The following is a 19,064-nucleotide window of genomic DNA, read 5'->3' as shown; positions in this document are numbered from 1 at the left end:
AGAGATGGAAGAATATGTCCATGTGCCATCGGTGTGGCGTGTGCACTCGCTCCTCCGACAGCGCTAACGGTGAAAAGGAGGGTAGCGGAGAATGAATGAGGTATGTAGGTGCGTGTGAGTGTATGTATGTGTGTTAGTGCTGCTTCCCCAGCGGTGGTAGATAACGTGAGTTTATCACATATTGCAATACTGAAACAATAGAGCAACAGATTCTACGCATCAACAATTTCAATCTCTCAATTAGTGGCACTGCAGTAAAAGTGAACTGTGACTCAGATTTCAACTGGTTTTACCTCAGACCCAACCTAATGTGAACTTACTCAGACCAAACTCAGACTTCACTCTACACTTGTCTTTCCTATTTACTTCTGTCCTGTTCTGGCTCTGGCCATGGATTTTTCCTCCCTAGCCTAGCACCACCACCTCCCTACTTTCCCTATAGCATCATGTATTCTAGTACCTGATTACATGATTATATTCCCCCCGATTATATGCAGGGCTTGACATTAACACCAACCAAATGCGGGTAGATTTCAACTGTGGGACAGCCACTCCCAGTAGCCATTTTGGTGCGTTGAATATAATTTTTTAGTTGTAGTTTTCTTAAAAGTCATGCGAAATAATAAACAATGCAACTCCTATGAGCGCTCCCTGCACCTAGTGTTTGGTCATCAGAATGAGCGCTACCGACACAAAAGTCCTCGTGAAGAAGTGAAATGAACGGAAAAGTCCATTGGTCATACAGCCAGCATGTCGACTAAATGGGCGAAGACAGCTTCACTACAAGATAGTGTGGTCCACTGAGCTCCAGTAGATGAAGATACTAGCCGCGTTTCAATTCGAAGGCTGCGTCCTCCGGAGGTCACATTGGTGGATAACATACATCACCAAGGTTTATTATTTTAGGTTATATTTCAGAAAGGCAACCATTACATGTCAAGGTAAGAATAAAATTACAGTTAGTACGTCTTAAGAGAAAGAAATGTTAATTTAATAATGTTTTTTTTTTTACTGAAATGAGAAAACCTCAATGACGTATGCAGTCGACAAATGCGACCTTTGGAGGATACAGCCTACGAATTGAGATGTTTCAGAATGCACGTAACGTTATGAAGAAAGGTCAACCCTTCACGGACTACATGTGGATGTGCAAGTACGTATTGTGGTATATACCAGCTGATATGTCTTATTTTGGGTGCACTGTAAAAACAAAAATTCAGCTGGAGCGACATAAATATACCGTAAAATAAAAAAATTCCTGTTAAATTACAGGATATAAGGATATATAATAAATTGTTTTCATTTTTTTTGTAAATTTGCTGTCTTTTTCTGTAATTTTAAAGAAAATACATGAAAGATCTGTTAAAAAACAGTACAATTCCATTTTTTGACATTATACGTGAAAAACCAGTAACAAAAAATAACAGAAACAATTCTGTAAAAACATTTTTACAGTGTGGTCAATCTGCATTTGAAAAGGTTGAAACTCTAGCTGAATCAAGTAATTTAACCATGCCAAATGTATTTTCCCAAAAAACTTTGGAAAACCACCAGCCACTGTGGCTGGTTAGCAAAAGAAGTTGATGTCAAGCCCTGATTATATGCTTGTTCACTCCTTCACTAGCCGATCTAGTCTGCCGAGACAAAGCTTACATACATTCCATTCTTATCACTAAACTGCTAAAATGAATTCCAAGAGTTGGTAAAGTTGGGTATTTAGTTTATTTTTAAGAATTGGGCTCCTTTGCCTCCAACATAACCTATTTTAAGAAAAACACACAGCCTACAAGGTCAAACAACTGTGTATTTTTAAGATACATTCGGAAATGGTCATCAAAATAAAACTTCTATAACTGATCTCTGAAGCTATTTATATATTCATATGTTAGATATACAGTATAACCATATATGTACACTATATATATGTACATATACACTTACCACACAAAAATAGACTTTATATTTCACATCAACTAAAAGAAGTATACAACAAAACATTGTTTAAATGAATAACATGTTCTCCATACATGGGCACACTGGAATTATCAAATATACATCTATATTCATTAATGTTTTGCTAGAGCCATAATCGTAACCAATACACATTCACATTCTAAACAGACAGCGACTTGTTAAAGGCTGAGAAACACAACTGTAGCAGTTGACTGCTGACTGTCACACTGTATGACTATTGCACTGTATGAACATAACACTGTATGACTGTAACACTGTATGACTGTAACGCTGTATGACTGTCACACTGTACGACTGTTGCATTGTATGACTGTCACACTGTATGACCGTCACACTGTATGACCGTAACGCTGTATGACCGTAACATTGTATGACTGTTGCACTGTATGACCGTATCATTGTATGACTGTCACACTGTATGACTGTCACACTATATGACTATTGCACTGTATGACCAACATAACACTGTATGACCGTAATGCTGTATGACTGTCACACTGTATGACTGTAGCATTGTATGACTGTCACACTGTATGACCGTAACGCTGTATGACTGTTGCACTGTATGACCATATCATTGTATGACTGTCACACTGTATGACTGTTGCACTGTATGACTGTCACACTATATGACTATTGCACTGTATGAACATAACACTGTATGACCGTAACGCTGTATGACCTTAACATTGTATGACTGTCAAACTTTATGACTGTTGCATTGTATGACTGTTGCACTGTATGACCGTACCATTGTATGACTGTCACACTATATGACTATTGCACTGTATGACCGTAACACTGTTTGACCGTAACGCTGTATGACCATAACGCTGTATGAATGTCACACTGTATGACCGTCACACTGTATGACCGTAACGCTGTATGACCTTAACATTGTATGACTGTCACACTGTATGACCGTAACATTGTATGACTGTCACACTGTATGACCGTTGCACTGTATGACCGTTGCACTGTATGACCGTAACATTGTATGACTGTCGCACTATATGACTGCCGCACTGTATGACTGTCACACTGTATGACTGTCACGCTGTATGACCGTAACATTGTATGACTGTCACACTGTATGACTGTCATACTGTATGACCGTAACATTGTATGACTGTCGCACTGTATGACTGTCACACTGTATGACTATTGCACTGTGTGACCATAACATTGTATGACTATAACACTGTTTGACTGTAACAATGTATGGCTGTTTTACTGTATCACTGTAAAACTGTGTGACTGTAGCGCTGTATGACTGTGACACTGTATGACTGTTGCACTGTATGACCAAATCACTGTAGGAGCGTAGCGCTGTATGACTGTAACACTGTATGACTGTTGCACTGTATGACTGTTGCACTGTATGGCCGTTGTATTGTATGACTGTAACACTGTATGGCTTTTTTACTGTATCACTGTAAAACTGTATGACCGTAGCACTGTATGACTGTGACACTGTATGACTGTTGCACTGTATGACTGTAACACTGTATGGCTGTTTTACTGCATCACTGTAAAACTGTATGACCTTAGCGCTGTATGAATGTGACACTGTATGACTGTTGCACTGTATGACCATAACACTGTAGGAGCGTAACGCTGTATGACTGTAACACTGTATGACTGTTGCACTGTATGACCATAACACTGTAGGAGCATAACGCTGTATGACTGTAACACTGTATGACTGTTGCACTGTATGGCCGTTTTACTGTATGACTATACCACTGTATGACCGTAGCGCTGTATGACTGTAACACTACATGGCTGGTTTACAGTATCACTGCAAATCTGTATGACTGTAACGCTTTATGACTGTAGCACTGTATGGCTGTTGTACTGTATGACTGTTACAGTGTATAACTGTAATGCTATATGACTATCATCAATAAAATGTGAAATTTGTAACCCCTAACCCTACCTTATGTTCAGAAAATATTGTTGCTCTAAAACAGATAAACTGTGCAGAGAAAGAAAAACATCATGAGATCACATTACATGATAACAAACACTTAGTAATACTTATTTCTAGTCTGTGAATATTGCACAGTTTGGCCTCCTGTCCTCCAGACTGCTACTTATTTATTTTATCTTCAGCACGTTAAGCTCACGCTCATCCCTGCAGCAGAAAAACAGTCTCTACTCGTATTCGTTGTTGGAGGCTGGGCTAATGTCGCCCTCATCAGTCAGTGCTTCTGTGTTTATAAACGTTCCTGCCAGAGAACTTCCATGTCTCGCTCCAACAGGAGCCAGTTCAGACAGATTGATGTTGTCATTTGCTACGAGGGTTGTCTTGTCCATGGTTTTTCTGCTGTGCTTAGAAACCACTGCATCCAGAAAGTCATACTTCGGGGACAGAGCTCCACTCTCAAACAGATATTTGGCCAGATGTGAGAAAGCCGCGTTGCTCAATAGTGAAGCCAGCATGGAGACAGTCTTGTAGGGGAACCTCTGTTCTACGTAGTGCTCCACTTCCTTAGTGAGATGGTGCACCTTTTCCCGGGACTGCCAGCCGGGGTAGTAGATGAAAGGGGGCAGTCTGAGGTAGGGTTCCCCTCCACCGATCCGCAGCAGCAGTCCAAAGAGGTACCCTGCGATGGAGCCGTACGTGTTGGTGCCCTTGACGAACAGCACGCACAGAAGCTGCGGGAAGATGATGATGTACACTAGATCTGAGCTCAAGTACCACAGACCGTAAACAGAACCAGTCAGAAGAGCCATAGCTGTTGCTAATCCCCCAAACACAAAGATGGTGATCCTCATAACCCACACAATCTCTCTGTCAGAGGCCTGCGGAGAGAAACGCACATGTATTGAGGGTTCTCATCATTACACAAGATAATGCTACACAGCAACCTACTGAACAATAGAATCATGCTCATAAATGTACCGATAACTGGCATAATCTCTGCTCTCTGTGGCCAGTGTGACATACATAATATGACACACATGCTCACAACGAACATACATGACACTAAAGTATCATTCCGATCAGTTTTACATACTTTTAAATACTTTTAATATAACACAACACATGAAATCGCAGCATCAGTCTATGTGGATTTTGGTCACAGTGTGGATGATGATTTGTAGATGTTAATTCAGCTTTTTTTTTAAAAAAGCCAAAATTACAACGATATACTAATTGGCCTACACTAAAGAAGAAAAACTTGGAAGTGCAACAGCTTTACATAGCAATGTAAACGCAACAACCGACAACAAACAAATAAAACACATAGTGATCAAATAAACTAGAAACAGGATGATCTGTAACCATGGAGACGAATGATAAAAAAGGAAATTATAGAGAACGCAGAAACAATGCACCCAAATACAACATACTGTAGAGTATAAGCATGTCAAAATAAGAGTCCTAGTGAGCACATAAATGTGGCTAAATGTGACGATCAGTACCAGTTCTTATTGTGTTACTGCGAATCATTCAGGGGTATCTGAAGTTTACATGACAACTGGTGTTATCGCACCTCTAGCCACCAGAGACCGAGCATGTCAGCAGTGTGGACATATTTTAAAGTTTCAGATCAAAAACCCTGCAAAAAGGTTTGACAACTCCACCTGGCACACCATCACCATCCGTTGCCACGGTCTTTGAAAAGGTTAATACATTTGCAATGATAGTGTCAAAGCACGTGGTATTACAGAAAATATAATAGTATTCATGGCCTCAGATGAGCAGCCATTCTATCTGGTAAAAGACACTGAATATTGAGCTGCGTGACATGATGTCAAACAGACCGACGCTATTTTGTGAGTCCCTCGCTGGAATAGTATACATTTACATTTAGTCATTAAGCAGACGCTTTTATCCAAAGCGACTTACAAATGAGGTGAACAATAGAAGCAATCGGTACAACACAAGGACAACAATGCATTGTGGGGCATTGTGTGACAATGCACAGTCACAACGGGGCAGTCGTGGCCTAATGGTTAGCGACTCGGACTTGTAACCCAAACGTTGCCGGTTGGAGCGTCAGTAGCAGCAGGGATTGTGGGTGGGGGGAGTGAATGATCAGCGCATTCCTCCACCTTCAATACCACGGCTGAGGTGAGACCCCTGAGCGAGGCACCGATCCCCCAACTGCTCCCCGGGCGCCGCAGCAATGGCTGCTCACTGCTCTGGGTGTGTGTGCACTTGGATGGGTTAAATGCAGAGCACAAATTCTGAGTATGGAACCCCATACTTGGCCTCACATCACATACACAAGTGCAGTAAAACTGGTCTCAGTAAGCCTAACACATTATAAACGTTTTTTTTGTCTAGTATAAAGTCTACTAACGTGAACCAAAGCGGGTCTTAGCTACATGACAGATTAAGTTCTAGTCAGATTCTCTTGACCACAACACTGAAGTGTCTGCTTACAGTAGATAAGACCACGGGCATAAAAACAGCTAAAACAAAAACTGCCACTAAACCCATTTGAAGAAACTGAGTCCATCCCTCTTTGTTTCATTTCAACAGTAATAGATGGAGGATTTAAAGTGATGTTACATGACACACACTTTCTGACGTGTTTGAGAAGAGAGCTTCTATAGGAACAAGAGCAGCTGGACACGTATCTAACAGCAGAACACAGATCATGTGCTCCAGTGCAGACAGCATCTTCATGACAACAGCACCGGTGTTCACAGTTTCAGGCTTTAGTTCTCCTTCTGCTCTTTTTGTAATGTTGGTTTGCACAGATATTTAAAGTAGAAATAAGCTTACATAAACTGAGTTTTGACTTTTTCATTGTAATGTTTGTACCACATTTACACTCTTTGTATTTGGTGCGTTACTATCAATAAGTGTTTGGATGTGCACCAAGTGCATCCTGAATGTTCATTTTACTGCATGACTACTTAAAGCGCAGATGACTGAACACCCACAGATACCAGTCGAGATCTTCCCAATTCCTTTTCTTTTCTTTTAATATTGAAGTAATCATTGAAAAAAAATCACTTTCTAGGACACTGTGACCTCACAGTATCATGAACTTACTGATTGACGGAAAGCAAGCTGGTAAATATTTCTGGCAAACATGGAACTAGCAGAAAGAATGGAGGAGTCCGCCGATGACATCACAGCAGCTGACACCGCCCCTAAACCAAAGAAGGAAATGAAGGAAGGGCAGAGGTGTTGAAGCACAATCGGCAGAATCATGTCAGATTCATCCTTCTCCACTGGAGGAATCGGACCGTAGGACGTCTGATTCCAGTCTGATAACATAAACACAACCATAAAAATACATCAAAACACATCCACCCAGTGTACATTTGTACAAAATTCATGTGTTTGTAAATCTGTATGTGAGTCTTTCTTCAGTGCAACACAAAAGAAGATATTTTGATATTTTGTGGTTTTGTGTTCATACAAAGGAGGTCAATGTGGTTCAGTGCTGTTTTATTATCAACATTCTTCAAAATATCTTCTATTGTGTTCTGCAGAAGAAACTCATACAGATTTGTGTCACAGTTTCATGTACAAACAGTGTTTTTCTTTCACGTCGGTGTTTTTGGCTGATGAAGTTTCAGTTTTACAGAGTTGATGTGCTTTTCTTCTCTCTGTTTGCCTCTGACGTGCATCAATTTAAAGGTTTATCATCTCGAAACGCTCCAATCCACACTTTACTCTCATTCAGGTGAGCTGAAATACACATCAGGTAAGAAATCTGTTGTTTCTATATTCATCTGGAGATGAAATGTGAAATTATTAGAATGTAGAAGTATAATTAAAAACATGAATGTTATGTGTGATTAATCAGATAAATTGTTTAAATCCATTGACAGCACTCATAATTTAATATTTTCTCCACACTGGATGCGGCGCAGCGCGACAATCCCATTAGAAAAAGCTGTGTGTCGAATTTATGAATCTGATTTTATAAATATAAATTGTGCTGCACATTTATGAATTGTGTTTTGTAAATGTATCATTATTGAGATCATTCTGGCTCCATATTGACACGCTGTAAGCTGCCAGATGCATTTATCTGTTTGGGAATGATGGAAAAACATTAATACAGAAAAGCTCTCATAAGTTACTGGATTCTACCACATCGATAGCAGGGCTGTCCTAGACGCTACGCTGCGCAGCTCAGCGCTTCCGCATCCGGTGTGCGACCCCCTAAAGAGTCCTTCTATAATTGTTCATGGAAAATATTTGTCATATATTAAAAAATACCCTCACAACTGTATATTTGAATATCATTATTTGAAACTTATATTTTCAATGAAATATGTTACCTGTAAAAGTGAAAGTGATGTCCGGTGTAAAAATGTCCAGTGTAAACACAAACACATTCACACAATCAGCCATTATGTGTTGCTATTTTGTGGTCATTTGATTTTAATTGCTTGCTGTTTTTTTACCAGAGCTGTTTTTTTAAAGTGCATTTTTTCCATGATAGGATGCTGTTGGCTGTTCCCTGCAAACATCAGCACTTCTATGTGCGTAATCATGAATTCAGAGTTGAGAAAGAAGGTCAATCAGCATCATAAAACAGATGAACTCAGATGATCCGGGCTTTGGTTTGTCAGGTGTTTGTTCCAGTGGTGTTTCATCGGCTTATCCAGCATCACATGAGTTTTTATTCCATGCCTTTTTATTTACTGACATAAATGAAATTTGAAGTTGCAATCGGAATCGGAATGTTTGAAAAGAATTGATAAATACCTTGAACCTACACTTACGGTATATTACTGTATATATTCAGTGTGTTGAAAAATACTGCAAGACGTGTAACGGTACAGTGTATTTCATCTCATGTGTAGATGTTGTAAGCATCTGCTGTCATTAACAACATTAATGAAGCCCCTGTAGATTGTGAAATATAAATGACAGCAACCATCTGGAGTCACCGGCACGCATGAGCTCTGTGTGTGCGTGGTGAAATCCCCTGTCATTCACATACTCCCTATTATAAACAAACAGATAAAAAGACTTGTGTCTCCAATCCAAGACAATATTCAGATTGAATGAATCGACTGCTAAATGAGTCATTTAAGAGTGGGATTCTCTTCTATTCTCTCTGTTACCTGTGGAAGCTCCTATAGCGCCGATGAGGACTGAAGGGACGGCCATGACCAGACATCCAAACGCAGCCAGAAATGACAGAACTTGAGCATAAGTGGCTGAAGACGCAGAGAGAACTCGCTGAAAATACACCTGCCAGGGAATCCCACCCAACATCTGACAAGAAACAAGAATCATGACCACAAATCGTCATACACAGTTGTCTGTTTCTGTTCTTGTGTGTGTTAGCGTTGTTTAGAAATGATCTCAGAGAGAGGTGAATGTGAAGGTTTGTTGTCACAGACTTACAAGAAGACAGAAGTTATCAGCCCACATCCAGCCGTCAGATGGATGGATCTCACCCAGCCAGGGCGTCTGAAACACTGCGTTCACTGCGGTAACACTGATGTCTGACACAGCGGGATTGGACAGAGCAAACGGCACACTCATCCACTTAATAAACAGACACAGAAAGCGAGTCATCAGGAAAACATCTGACGTCTCAAACACTTTCTGCTACAAACCACAGCATCAGTATCACTGCACGCAAGAGACGACGTGTGTGTGTGTGTGTGTGTGTGTGTGCGTGTGTGTGTGTGTGTGTGTGTGTGCGTGCGTGTGTGTGTGTGTATGTGTGTACATGTTTTTTTACACTGCTAGGGCCAAATGAGAGTAAAAGATTTAAACACCTACAGTACACTGTGATGAGTTTCACAATTCAAATGGATTATAAATCAAAGTAAATGATGTTTATTTGAAAATGTGAAAATGCAGAAAGGTTTGTGTGATGGCTTGGTTTAGTGGTAGAATGAGGCTTACAGAATACAATATCCAGTTTATACAGTAAATAAATCATTATGACGATGGACAATCTAAACTGAAAATTTACCAATCCCAGAAAAATGCAGAAGAGTTGAACGACATCTGTGTAAGCGACAGAGTAAAGTCCCCCCACCAGTGTGTAGAAAACTGCTATGAGCGCTGACACCACCACTGACACGCTGATGTTTATGTCTACAATCACACTCAGTGTAGCACCTGCACAACAAATACACAACTGGGTTTACATCGTCCACACAGCATATACACATACATGACTCATGAGGGTGTCTTTCTATAAGCCGCTGTGTGACCTGTACAGTCTGACTGCATCACACACTACACCACTGAAGATCACACACACAAACGGTTCTGAACAAAACAAACTGACACAGAATCATTCGGCTCATGTACACACTGAGGCTTTTCACACTGCACTTAACCCCGGGTCATTTTTGCAGGGATAACCCCGGATTCCAGTGCCGAATGTATGCAGTGTGAATGAAGTGGGGGTAGAATGATACGAGCAGACGCTTAGCAAAAAACAACCAAACAAAAACTGAACAGCTCTTACCTCATATCACAAGCTGTGTACACTTGTTTCAGGTTTTCATTTAATAGAATAAATAACGTCACGGGAGGCTTAAAACAGCCAAAAAGGATCTGCGTGGGGGCATTTTTTCTCAGATGTGGAACAGCGAGGTATTGGGTTATTTAAAGCAACTACGCACTGTTTTCTTCAGTCGGTTTGACACTGCAGTGTTTATCCAATCATGACTCTTGACACTGCAAATAAACAAGGTTTGAGGAGTCACCCAGGGGAGTCTCAAGACCTCTGACAAGTGGGTCAGATTATTGTGATATCAAAAGTGTGCAGTGTTGGGGGTTCTCTGGGACCAGGATTGGGAAACACTGTAGTCACAGAAGTCAGAAAAATTCAAATGGAAAAAAAAACGGCATAAAGTTTATCCATCTGTATGAAGAGGTGATGAATGATGATGATGATGATGAGGAAGAGTACATACTGTATGTGGTTTACAAACCCAAGGCTGACAAAATGGCAGCAGACCAGAATAACTCTCCCAGTAAAGCAGGAATAAAGAGAAGTCCGCCCATTCTCTTCCCATAGAGCTGCTGGAAAGGGTCCAACATAGTCACATAACCTCTAGAGCGCATGGGTTTGGCAAAAAATAACCCACCTGTCACAGACAAGAGAAGAGTTGAGATGTGTGTTCAGATGATGGCTCGTAATATGGAAGTATTTCAATGCCATTAGTCTTTGAAGCAAAAAAGCATGTTGAATTACCACTAATCAAAAATAAATCTGTTGCATTACTATGGAAGTATTTCAATGCCATTAGTTTTTGAAGCAAAAAAGCATGTTGAATTACCACTAATCAAAAATAAAGCTGTTGCATTACCAGTCCTTGCATTTTTAGAGTCTGCAATTCAATATGGTTGTATATTTAAGCTGTGAATATTTCAAATTGAAACATTTCACGCACAATTTCACCGTTAAAAAGTTCAATAATCAAAATTCGCCTTTTAAATTTCACTTAAAAATTTCAACTTGTTATAAAATACAACCTTTAATTTTCGACAGACAATTTTCAGTCCATATTATTTCGGTTTAAAAATTCGCTTCCACAAATTCAGTGGTTCAAATTCGACTTGAAATTCAAAGTTTCACATCCGGGAATCCCAGGAGAAGCAATAGAGCGCCGATTCCGCCAATGCATGATCTCTACCTGCTGCCTGACCGCTTCACCAGCAGGTGGTGCAAGTCGCTTCTGACGAAGACCAAAGCAAGAAATGCAGATACTTTTTATATGTTTGCAGCACAGTCCACTCATCTGCTCGATTAAGTGAATTTATTTGATCTCATAGATCTCTTCTTATGCATCATCAACATCAGAAATTTTAGGTTTCCTGCTCTGGCTCGAAGGAATTAAGTTATTTTTTACTTCAGCACATCGTGTTCACATAAATACTATGCATCATCAGCATTTACAGGACATGTATTGTGTTTGAAGCGGTCAAATAACTGAGATCTCAACTAGGAGCTTATTGACAAATGCTCTGAATTTAACGCGTACTCTCCCATGTGCTTCTGTTTATATGACGTAGCTGCAATCTCAATAAACATTCTTTTTATTTTCCTTGCATGATCTTGTTTTAATTTGAGACTCTCAGAAAATGCTGGATGTTGTGGAATTGTGGAAACGTTCGTTTGTTAATACGAGACAGAAAAACTGATATTTTAGCCAAGCGAACTTCTTGAGCAGGCCAGATAAAATAGACCAGATAAAAATAGTCAGCACTTTCTTTAGAACCCGACTAGACCCGAAACGTCTTGTGCAGCCTGCAGCCAAGCAAGATACCTCACGGCGTTATGGATCTATACGCGCAAAGATAAAAACTTTTGTTGCATGCTGTGTGCGTTTCCCAATAATGTGCCACACACGAACATGCGAGTATGACTACACGCTAATTGCTTGAGTTGCTGTCTGTTCATTAAATGCTAAAATGTCAATCACTCACGGTATATTAACCTAATTATGTCTTGTAAAGTTTGGCGTAACAAATATTTGTTGTTTACCTAACCATAAAATGTAATTAATTTGTGTCTTTCGGGGCGATTGGTAAAAGCACATTCATTATAAATTACCAGAGACCCGATGCCATATCGGACACGACCTGTGCCCAAGGCATATTTTGTCAATGTTTTAGACCCGAAGCCGCTGGGACACATGAGGACCTCTCTAACATACACCTCAACGCAAGTCAGTTTGCATGGCCGAGCAGTGAAAAATATATTTAATTACTGGTCAGAAAACAATATGAGTGCTCCATGGCAATATACACAACTATCTGTAGATGTTGCTGTTTGGCAACATCTACAGATGTTATAATAATTTTTAATCTATATGCTCACATAATAAGTCAACATATTGTTAAATTTATGCATTTTAAATCACAGAAATACACTGAAACCACGTTGGAGAAACACGTAATGTACGTGTCTAAAATGTATGTGTACAGTTCAGTTAAATTATCAAATTTACCCTCTTTAAACTTACGCTAAACATTTAGCTGAATATCCACAACATGTATGGTGGCATGGTGGAACAAAAACGTTATAAGCTTGCAAGATTTGCTAAGGGCCTACTATGCCCCTTTAGCGTCCACGGACCACGCCATCACGGCCGGTGTACCATGCTAAAACGCTTAATGTTGCTTAATCTTCAGACCAGATGATTAGTATAGCCTACACCTTTTTAATAACCGTAGGCTACAGAAATGCGGAAGAGCCCTAAATATGAATGCAAAAAGCACAAAATGACACAATGAGAATTTTAGCATGTCCCCCCGTATTTCTCACATAATACCAGAACTAGGTATAGGTGTCTTTATTGTTGCAGTATTTCAGTTTGTTTTTTTATTCATTCGTTCATACAATAGGTTACAATTGGCTTTATTTTGTTTGCGTTCTCAGATTTCAGATGAAAAGTATAGGCATAATTATTTCCATTGATATTTCTCTTTTAAGTGGTGTAGTTATTCCTTTGTTTAAGTTACATTTATATCCTACATTTACTAAATATTTTACAATTACGTTTTTAAGAAAAGACTGTTATTTATATTGTAGATTATTTTACGTTCTGATGAAAAATTGTTCATGGCTTGTTCTTACATCTGTTTTCATTACTATTTCAGTTAGCCTACTACTATTGTCTGTTTAAAATGTATAATTATTGCTATTTTTCCTATTTAGTTTTAAACCGAAATAAAATGTTTTATTTGAATTTAAATGTTAAGTTTATTGTGATGGTGTTATGTAACTAATGTAATGATTTAAAAACTTGTTGTCTTGTTTTCTGGCACATTTAATCAGATACCATTGCATGTGTCATTCAAATAGCTTCATGCAATTAGCTTATTTTATTCAAACACAGTATGATTCAGTAATTGACTGTAACATACAATTTTCTCATCCTCGAAACTCAAACCATTATTTGATGACTTAAGATCGTGCTTATCAAAAGCACGATTTTATGTTTGCATTTGGCGAGCTACAGAAATTATATTTTGCGTGCATATGATACGCATGTGTTTTGCGTGCACTTTTTATGTACATACCGACTTAACCCACACCATACCAAGGGGTAATCATATGCACGTAAAAAGTAATGAATGCGTATAAATAGCAAGCCAAATACAAACATAAACTCTTACTATAGATAGGCAGTACTAGTAGATCGGGTAGGATATTTAAATAATTAAATTAATATTATAAATGTATGAATAGTCCACTGATTCCAGGCCACCTGGAATTGTCCCCGTGCTCCATGTCCGTTCCAGGGCTGATAGTGGTGAGCTAAGCTGCCAGTACAAGAAACAATTATTTTTTTCTTGATGATGCATAAGAGATCTATGAGATCAAATAAATTCACTTAATCGAGCAGATGAGTGGACTGTGCTGCAAACATATAAAAAGTATCTGCATTTCTTGCTTTGGTCTTCGTCAGAAGCGACTTGCACCACCTGCTGGTGAAGCGGTCAGGCAGCAGGTAGAGATCATGCATTGGCGGAATCGGCGCTCTATTGCTTCTCCTGGGATTCCCGGATGTGAAACTTTGAATTTCAAGTCGAATTTGAACCACTGAATTTGTGGAAGCGAATTTTTAAACCGAAATAATATGGACTGAAAATTGTCTGTCGAAAATTAAAGGTTGTATTTTATAACAAGTTGAAATTTTTAAGTGAAATTTAAAAGGCGAATTTTGATTATTGAACTTTTTAACGGTGAAATTGTGCGTGAAATGTTTCAATTTGAAATATTCACAGCTTAAATATACAACCATATTGAATTGCAGACTCTAAAAATGCAAGGACTGGTAATGCAACAGCTTTATTTTTGATTAGTGGTAATTCAACATGCTTTTTTGCTTCAAAGACTAATGGCATTGAAATACTTCCATACTCGTATCAGAGTTTATCTGTTGACTACACAGCAAAAACTGTACATGAAATACTCTCCATTTCCACTGTGTCTATCTGATAAATGTTTATTTTGATTTAAAGACAAGAACTATAAACTCTCACATGAAATATCTTTAATGTGATATTGATAAAAGTGAAGTCATCTCACCTACGACTAAACTAAGAGCGTAACCGAACGGTGCCTGAGCCCAAGCCAAGCCAGAGCCGGGCACATACACCGACTCAGCCGTGCCGTTTATATAACCCCCACCAACCCATGTTGCTGAAATGAGAAAAGAGGAAAACATCACACCAGTGTGTGTGTGTGCGTGTATGTGTGCGTGTGTGTGTGCGTGTGTGTGTGTGTTCATGTTTGTATATCCCGGTGGGGACCTAAACCTGAACGCACACAACACATGGGGACTCGTGTCACCGTGGGGACCAAAATTGAGGTCCTCATGGGCACAAAAGCTTATAAATTGTACAGAACAATATTTTTTTAAAATCTAAAAATGCAAAAAGTGTTCTATGATCTTTAGGGTTAGGGATAGGGTTAGGGATAGGGGATAGAATATACAGTTTGTACAGTATAAAAACATTACGCCTATGGACTGTCCCCACGGAGATAATAAACCAGACATGTGCGTGCGTGTGTGTGTGTGTGTGCGTGCGTGCAATTTAATGATCTTACACAAACATACTGTATGTGTGTGTTTGTGTTCCTCAGCTGTATAGGCCTATTACACTATAAATGGCATGATTAAATAAAATGATAAACATCATATTTAACCAAACACAAACGAATAAATGGCTCTCTTGAATGCTTTTCATTTTAAATGAGCTCATGAATAAATAATTCAAGATTTTCACTGATGGAACAATCTAAAGCCTCAGGCTTTTCTTCTCATATCAGAATTATAAAGAACAAGGGCTGGATTTTGTTTTCATACGTTGCTTTAATCAGACCAGTATTATATGTCGTGTAGCCTACAGTACAAAATATAATTAATGCAATAAACGCGTTTATGCGTTTATTAACGCCCCATTAGAGTTTAAAATAATTATTTTTTCCTTTTGCTTAGCGCACATATAATTTAATTTTGACAAAAAAATACGAATGTACAATAATATAAGATAAAACTTTAGACAAAAAAATAAATTGTGACTTGTTCTGGTTTTATGAGACGAGATCTAAGACTCACCGGTCATTGTAAATCCACCGACAAATAATCCGATGTCTCGACCTCCGACCATGATCGACTCACTGCGGGATGATCCGTCTGATATCCCGGACCTCTTGTTTTTCCATGCTGCCCAAATTCCCACCATTAAAATCAACAGATAGAAGATGATGATGGCCAGCAGTCCTTCTACATGGATGGCCATCTTCACACACACCTGCACACACATGTACATATAGACGACTGTCTGCTGATGGGCTTTCGCTTCAATAACAACAATTTAACCCATATCAACAATAATGTCCTATGCATATTCTATTATAATAAATCAAGCATAAAAACCGAGAACAGTCCCCATAAAAACGAAAAATACACTCACGTACGATTTTATAGCTGAGAAAAAAGGTTTGCGTTGAAATGAGCAAAATAATTGCAACTTTTATGTTTTGCACAACAATGTTGTCGTGGTTTCTGTTATAGACCGTGTTTATTTTTGATCATGCAATCGTTACAAACACGTTTCAGATCATTTTTTTATATAAAGTGACATTACAATTTAAAATTAAACGTGTTTTTTTTATTATGTGTAAACTGTGAATAATGAGAATAGTGTTACCTGCTCTCAGTCCTGATGTGAGAGGAAGAAGATCTTCACTGGACACAGCTGCTTTTTAATATCTATAACTTCTATCCTATTCCATTGACTGGAAAACTAACGTAACACAATTCAATAAACTACTCTGATTTTCTGGTTTGAACTAAAGAAGCACGAGACAGTTTAAGACAGTCTGGCAGTTTTTATTACGGCAGATCTTGAAAACCCTGAACTTGTCGCCACCTGCAGGTCAAAGGTGAGATTAACATTACAGTTCATTTGTACAAAACTCGCGTGAACTCTGTGAGATGGCCACTGGCCAGTCAGAAATACTCCAGATCATCCACCTGGTCCTTCTATTGTAAGAGATTACTCGGCTGTTGATAGTGTTGAATAATGTTGAAGATCTGCCGTACAGATCTCTCACATTAAACCGCTGTTCAAGGCGGATGTTCGACTGGGCGTTCTTCTGCGCAACCCAACACGTTTGAGAGAAACGTTTATGTTGGAAATATTGATCTAATAATATTAACACGGCAGGGTTTTTTTGCTGCCCAGAGGTAAAATTTGTGTAGCAATAAAGCTCCGCGACTCACGGCCCGGAGCGGATGTGAATCACAGACCATTGCTCCTTCAAGTTTAAATATGACTATACATTTGGGTGTATCAGTTTCTCGGCTATATATGAATAGACTGACTGGGCGCACAGCACATTGGACGGAGGTCTCGTGTCTTTACGTAATTTAGCCTGAGGGTGGCGCTCTGATGTTGATTTATTAGCAGGCTCTACAATCATACCGTAGAGAGGACACATTATATACATTGTGTTTAAATATGTGCTTAATGAAAATGTTCTCAGAACAGTTAATTGTAACTGACTGTATGAATAGGCTTACTAAAAAACACAACCTATTTGCAGGTTATTATAGCAATTTTTATTAGTATTATTTTAAATGCTTTTTACGGAGCGTTACCCCAGCTAACAGATGATACCAGTTTTGGGTAATTTCGTGACTTCGCGTAGCTGGCACGCCCATCCATGCAATCGCATTTTAAATTCAGCAATCAACAATAGAATAATTTAATTCTTGCAAACATTTATATAAATAATGAAACTATATTACAATGTAAAATTCACAGATTAAACACATCAGAAATGTTTACAAAATACAAAATGTAATTATGCAAATAAAAATTCAAGATTTCTTTCTAATTTGTGCGCAAAACATTTGATAACATTTGATATTCATTTAAAAAATAAAAAATACTTGACATAATCTTTCCGATATAATTTGTTTACCATTCAAAAGTAACGGTAATGAAATACAGTTACATGTTTTTCTTTACTCAGCCTGATTACAAACTGTGACCCGCTGCTAATGCTTTCGTGTACACTGTCAGAAAAAATGTGGCAGATTTGTACCTTTAGGGGTACAATGGCTTGTCACTGGGGCAGTACCCTCAAAGGTACACATATTGTACCTTTCCACGTGGATACCCAGACAGCAAGCAACCATTGAATCAATGTAAACAAATAGCTGATTTGTGAATGTTAATTGCGTTGAATCAATATCACTTTTGCACCCAACGAAAAGACGAAAACCGAACGAAAAGACGAAAAAATGCGCCGTTTTCTCGTTCCTGTTTGTTCAGTTTCAAATTGAAAATCAAACTAACAAGACGTACACGGACCCGCATGCACTGCTTCCAGTCAGATTTCGATCGATCTGCGCAGCGCCGCGTCAAGTCGCACACCTATTTATTTTTGTGGTCACACGTGACTTCTCTCTTTAAAGTAACCGCGGAGGCGGAAACAGTAATGACGTTGCCATGCGCTCTTACTAGACCGTCTCATTCTAGCGTTTAATGTCGAAGAGGACTCTAAACATCTACCTTTAAAAGGACTGCTCTAGGCAGAAGGCAGCCTCACTAGTATGTGTCATTGCGTTTGAGAAACACCCTATGTTTCGGTAGGACCGTTGCCATTGCTCTGAATGGGAAGGGAGTTTAATAGTGATGGGTCGTTCTTGAACGATTCTGAACGAATCTTTAATGTGACTCGGGAAGAACGAGTCGTCTCGGGGAGTGATTCGTCCAGTCGCGCATGCGCATTGCGCAACATTCTATGGGTCCTGTGACAAAAGAACGAACGACTCAAACCCGAAGACTCGAGAGGTGAACTAATCAATTCTCTTTCCGGCTCAGACGGCATTGGTTTAGCTTACGAAGCTGTCACGTGATGAACGAACGAGTCAAACCCGAGGACTTGTCAGATAAGAGGTGTGGTGAGCTAATCATAGACTAAACACCCAGGTAAACAATGAATTAATATTTTCTGTTTCTTATAGCATTATAGTTTTGTATTGTTTGTAATGTGATCAACGTTTGCATAAGTAGTAGATGTGTTAGGAAAGTAACATGTAACATTTTAATTATATTTTGATAAAATGAACGAAATGAATGATATGACTCGAAAAAAGAT

General features: G+C 39.0%; 1 protein-coding gene across 2 annotated transcripts; it reads right to left on the bottom strand.

Moving 5' to 3' along the window:
- Positions 1-1,720: 1,720 nt before the first annotated feature.
- Positions 1,721-17,576, bottom strand: LOC130556124 (high-affinity choline transporter 1). Of its 2 annotated transcripts, XM_057336845.1 has the most exons (9): positions 16,604-17,576; positions 16,009-16,204; positions 14,976-15,089; positions 10,867-11,022; positions 9,894-10,042; positions 9,314-9,457; positions 9,028-9,181; positions 6,992-7,209; positions 1,721-4,782 (listed from the first exon to the last, which is right to left on the bottom strand). In XM_057336845.1, exons 2-9 carry the CDS (start codon positions 16,190-16,192, stop codon positions 4,132-4,134), a joined length of 1,770 nt encoding a protein of 589 aa, XP_057192828.1. In that variant the 5' UTR covers positions 16,193-16,204; positions 16,604-17,576; the 3' UTR covers positions 1,721-4,131. The 2 variants fall into 2 exon arrangements, with proteins under 2 accessions (XP_057192828.1, XP_057192827.1); XM_057336844.1 differs by lacking the exon at positions 16,604-17,576 and having other exon boundaries at positions 16,009-16,379.
- Between the last annotated feature and the right edge of the window lie 1,488 nt (positions 17,577-19,064).

This window comes from Triplophysa rosa, linkage group LG6, assembly GCF_024868665.1.
Source record: "Triplophysa rosa linkage group LG6, Trosa_1v2, whole genome shotgun sequence".
NCBI lineage: Eukaryota > Metazoa > Chordata > Actinopteri > Cypriniformes > Nemacheilidae > Triplophysa > Triplophysa rosa.
Note: the sequence above shows the minus strand (reverse complement) of the source record. Positions and strands in the feature narration are given on the sequence as shown.

What these genes read in the sequence shown, in the direction of transcription:
- LOC130556124 (XM_057336844.1), bottom strand. Translation starts at nt 16,222, where the DNA reads ATGTACATGTGTGTGCAGGTGTGTGTGAAGATGGCCATCCATGTAGAA. An exon ending in TGCCATTTTGTCAGCCTTGG is followed by an intron (nt 10,043 to 10,866) that starts GTTTGTAAACCA and finishes TTTGTTGTGCAG; the next exon opens with GTGCTACACTGAGTGTGATT. An exon ending in AGCTTGCTTTCCGTCAATCA is followed by an intron (nt 4,783 to 6,991) that starts GTAAGTTCATGA and finishes TTCTCTCCGCAG; the next exon opens with GCCTCTGACAGAGAGATTGT.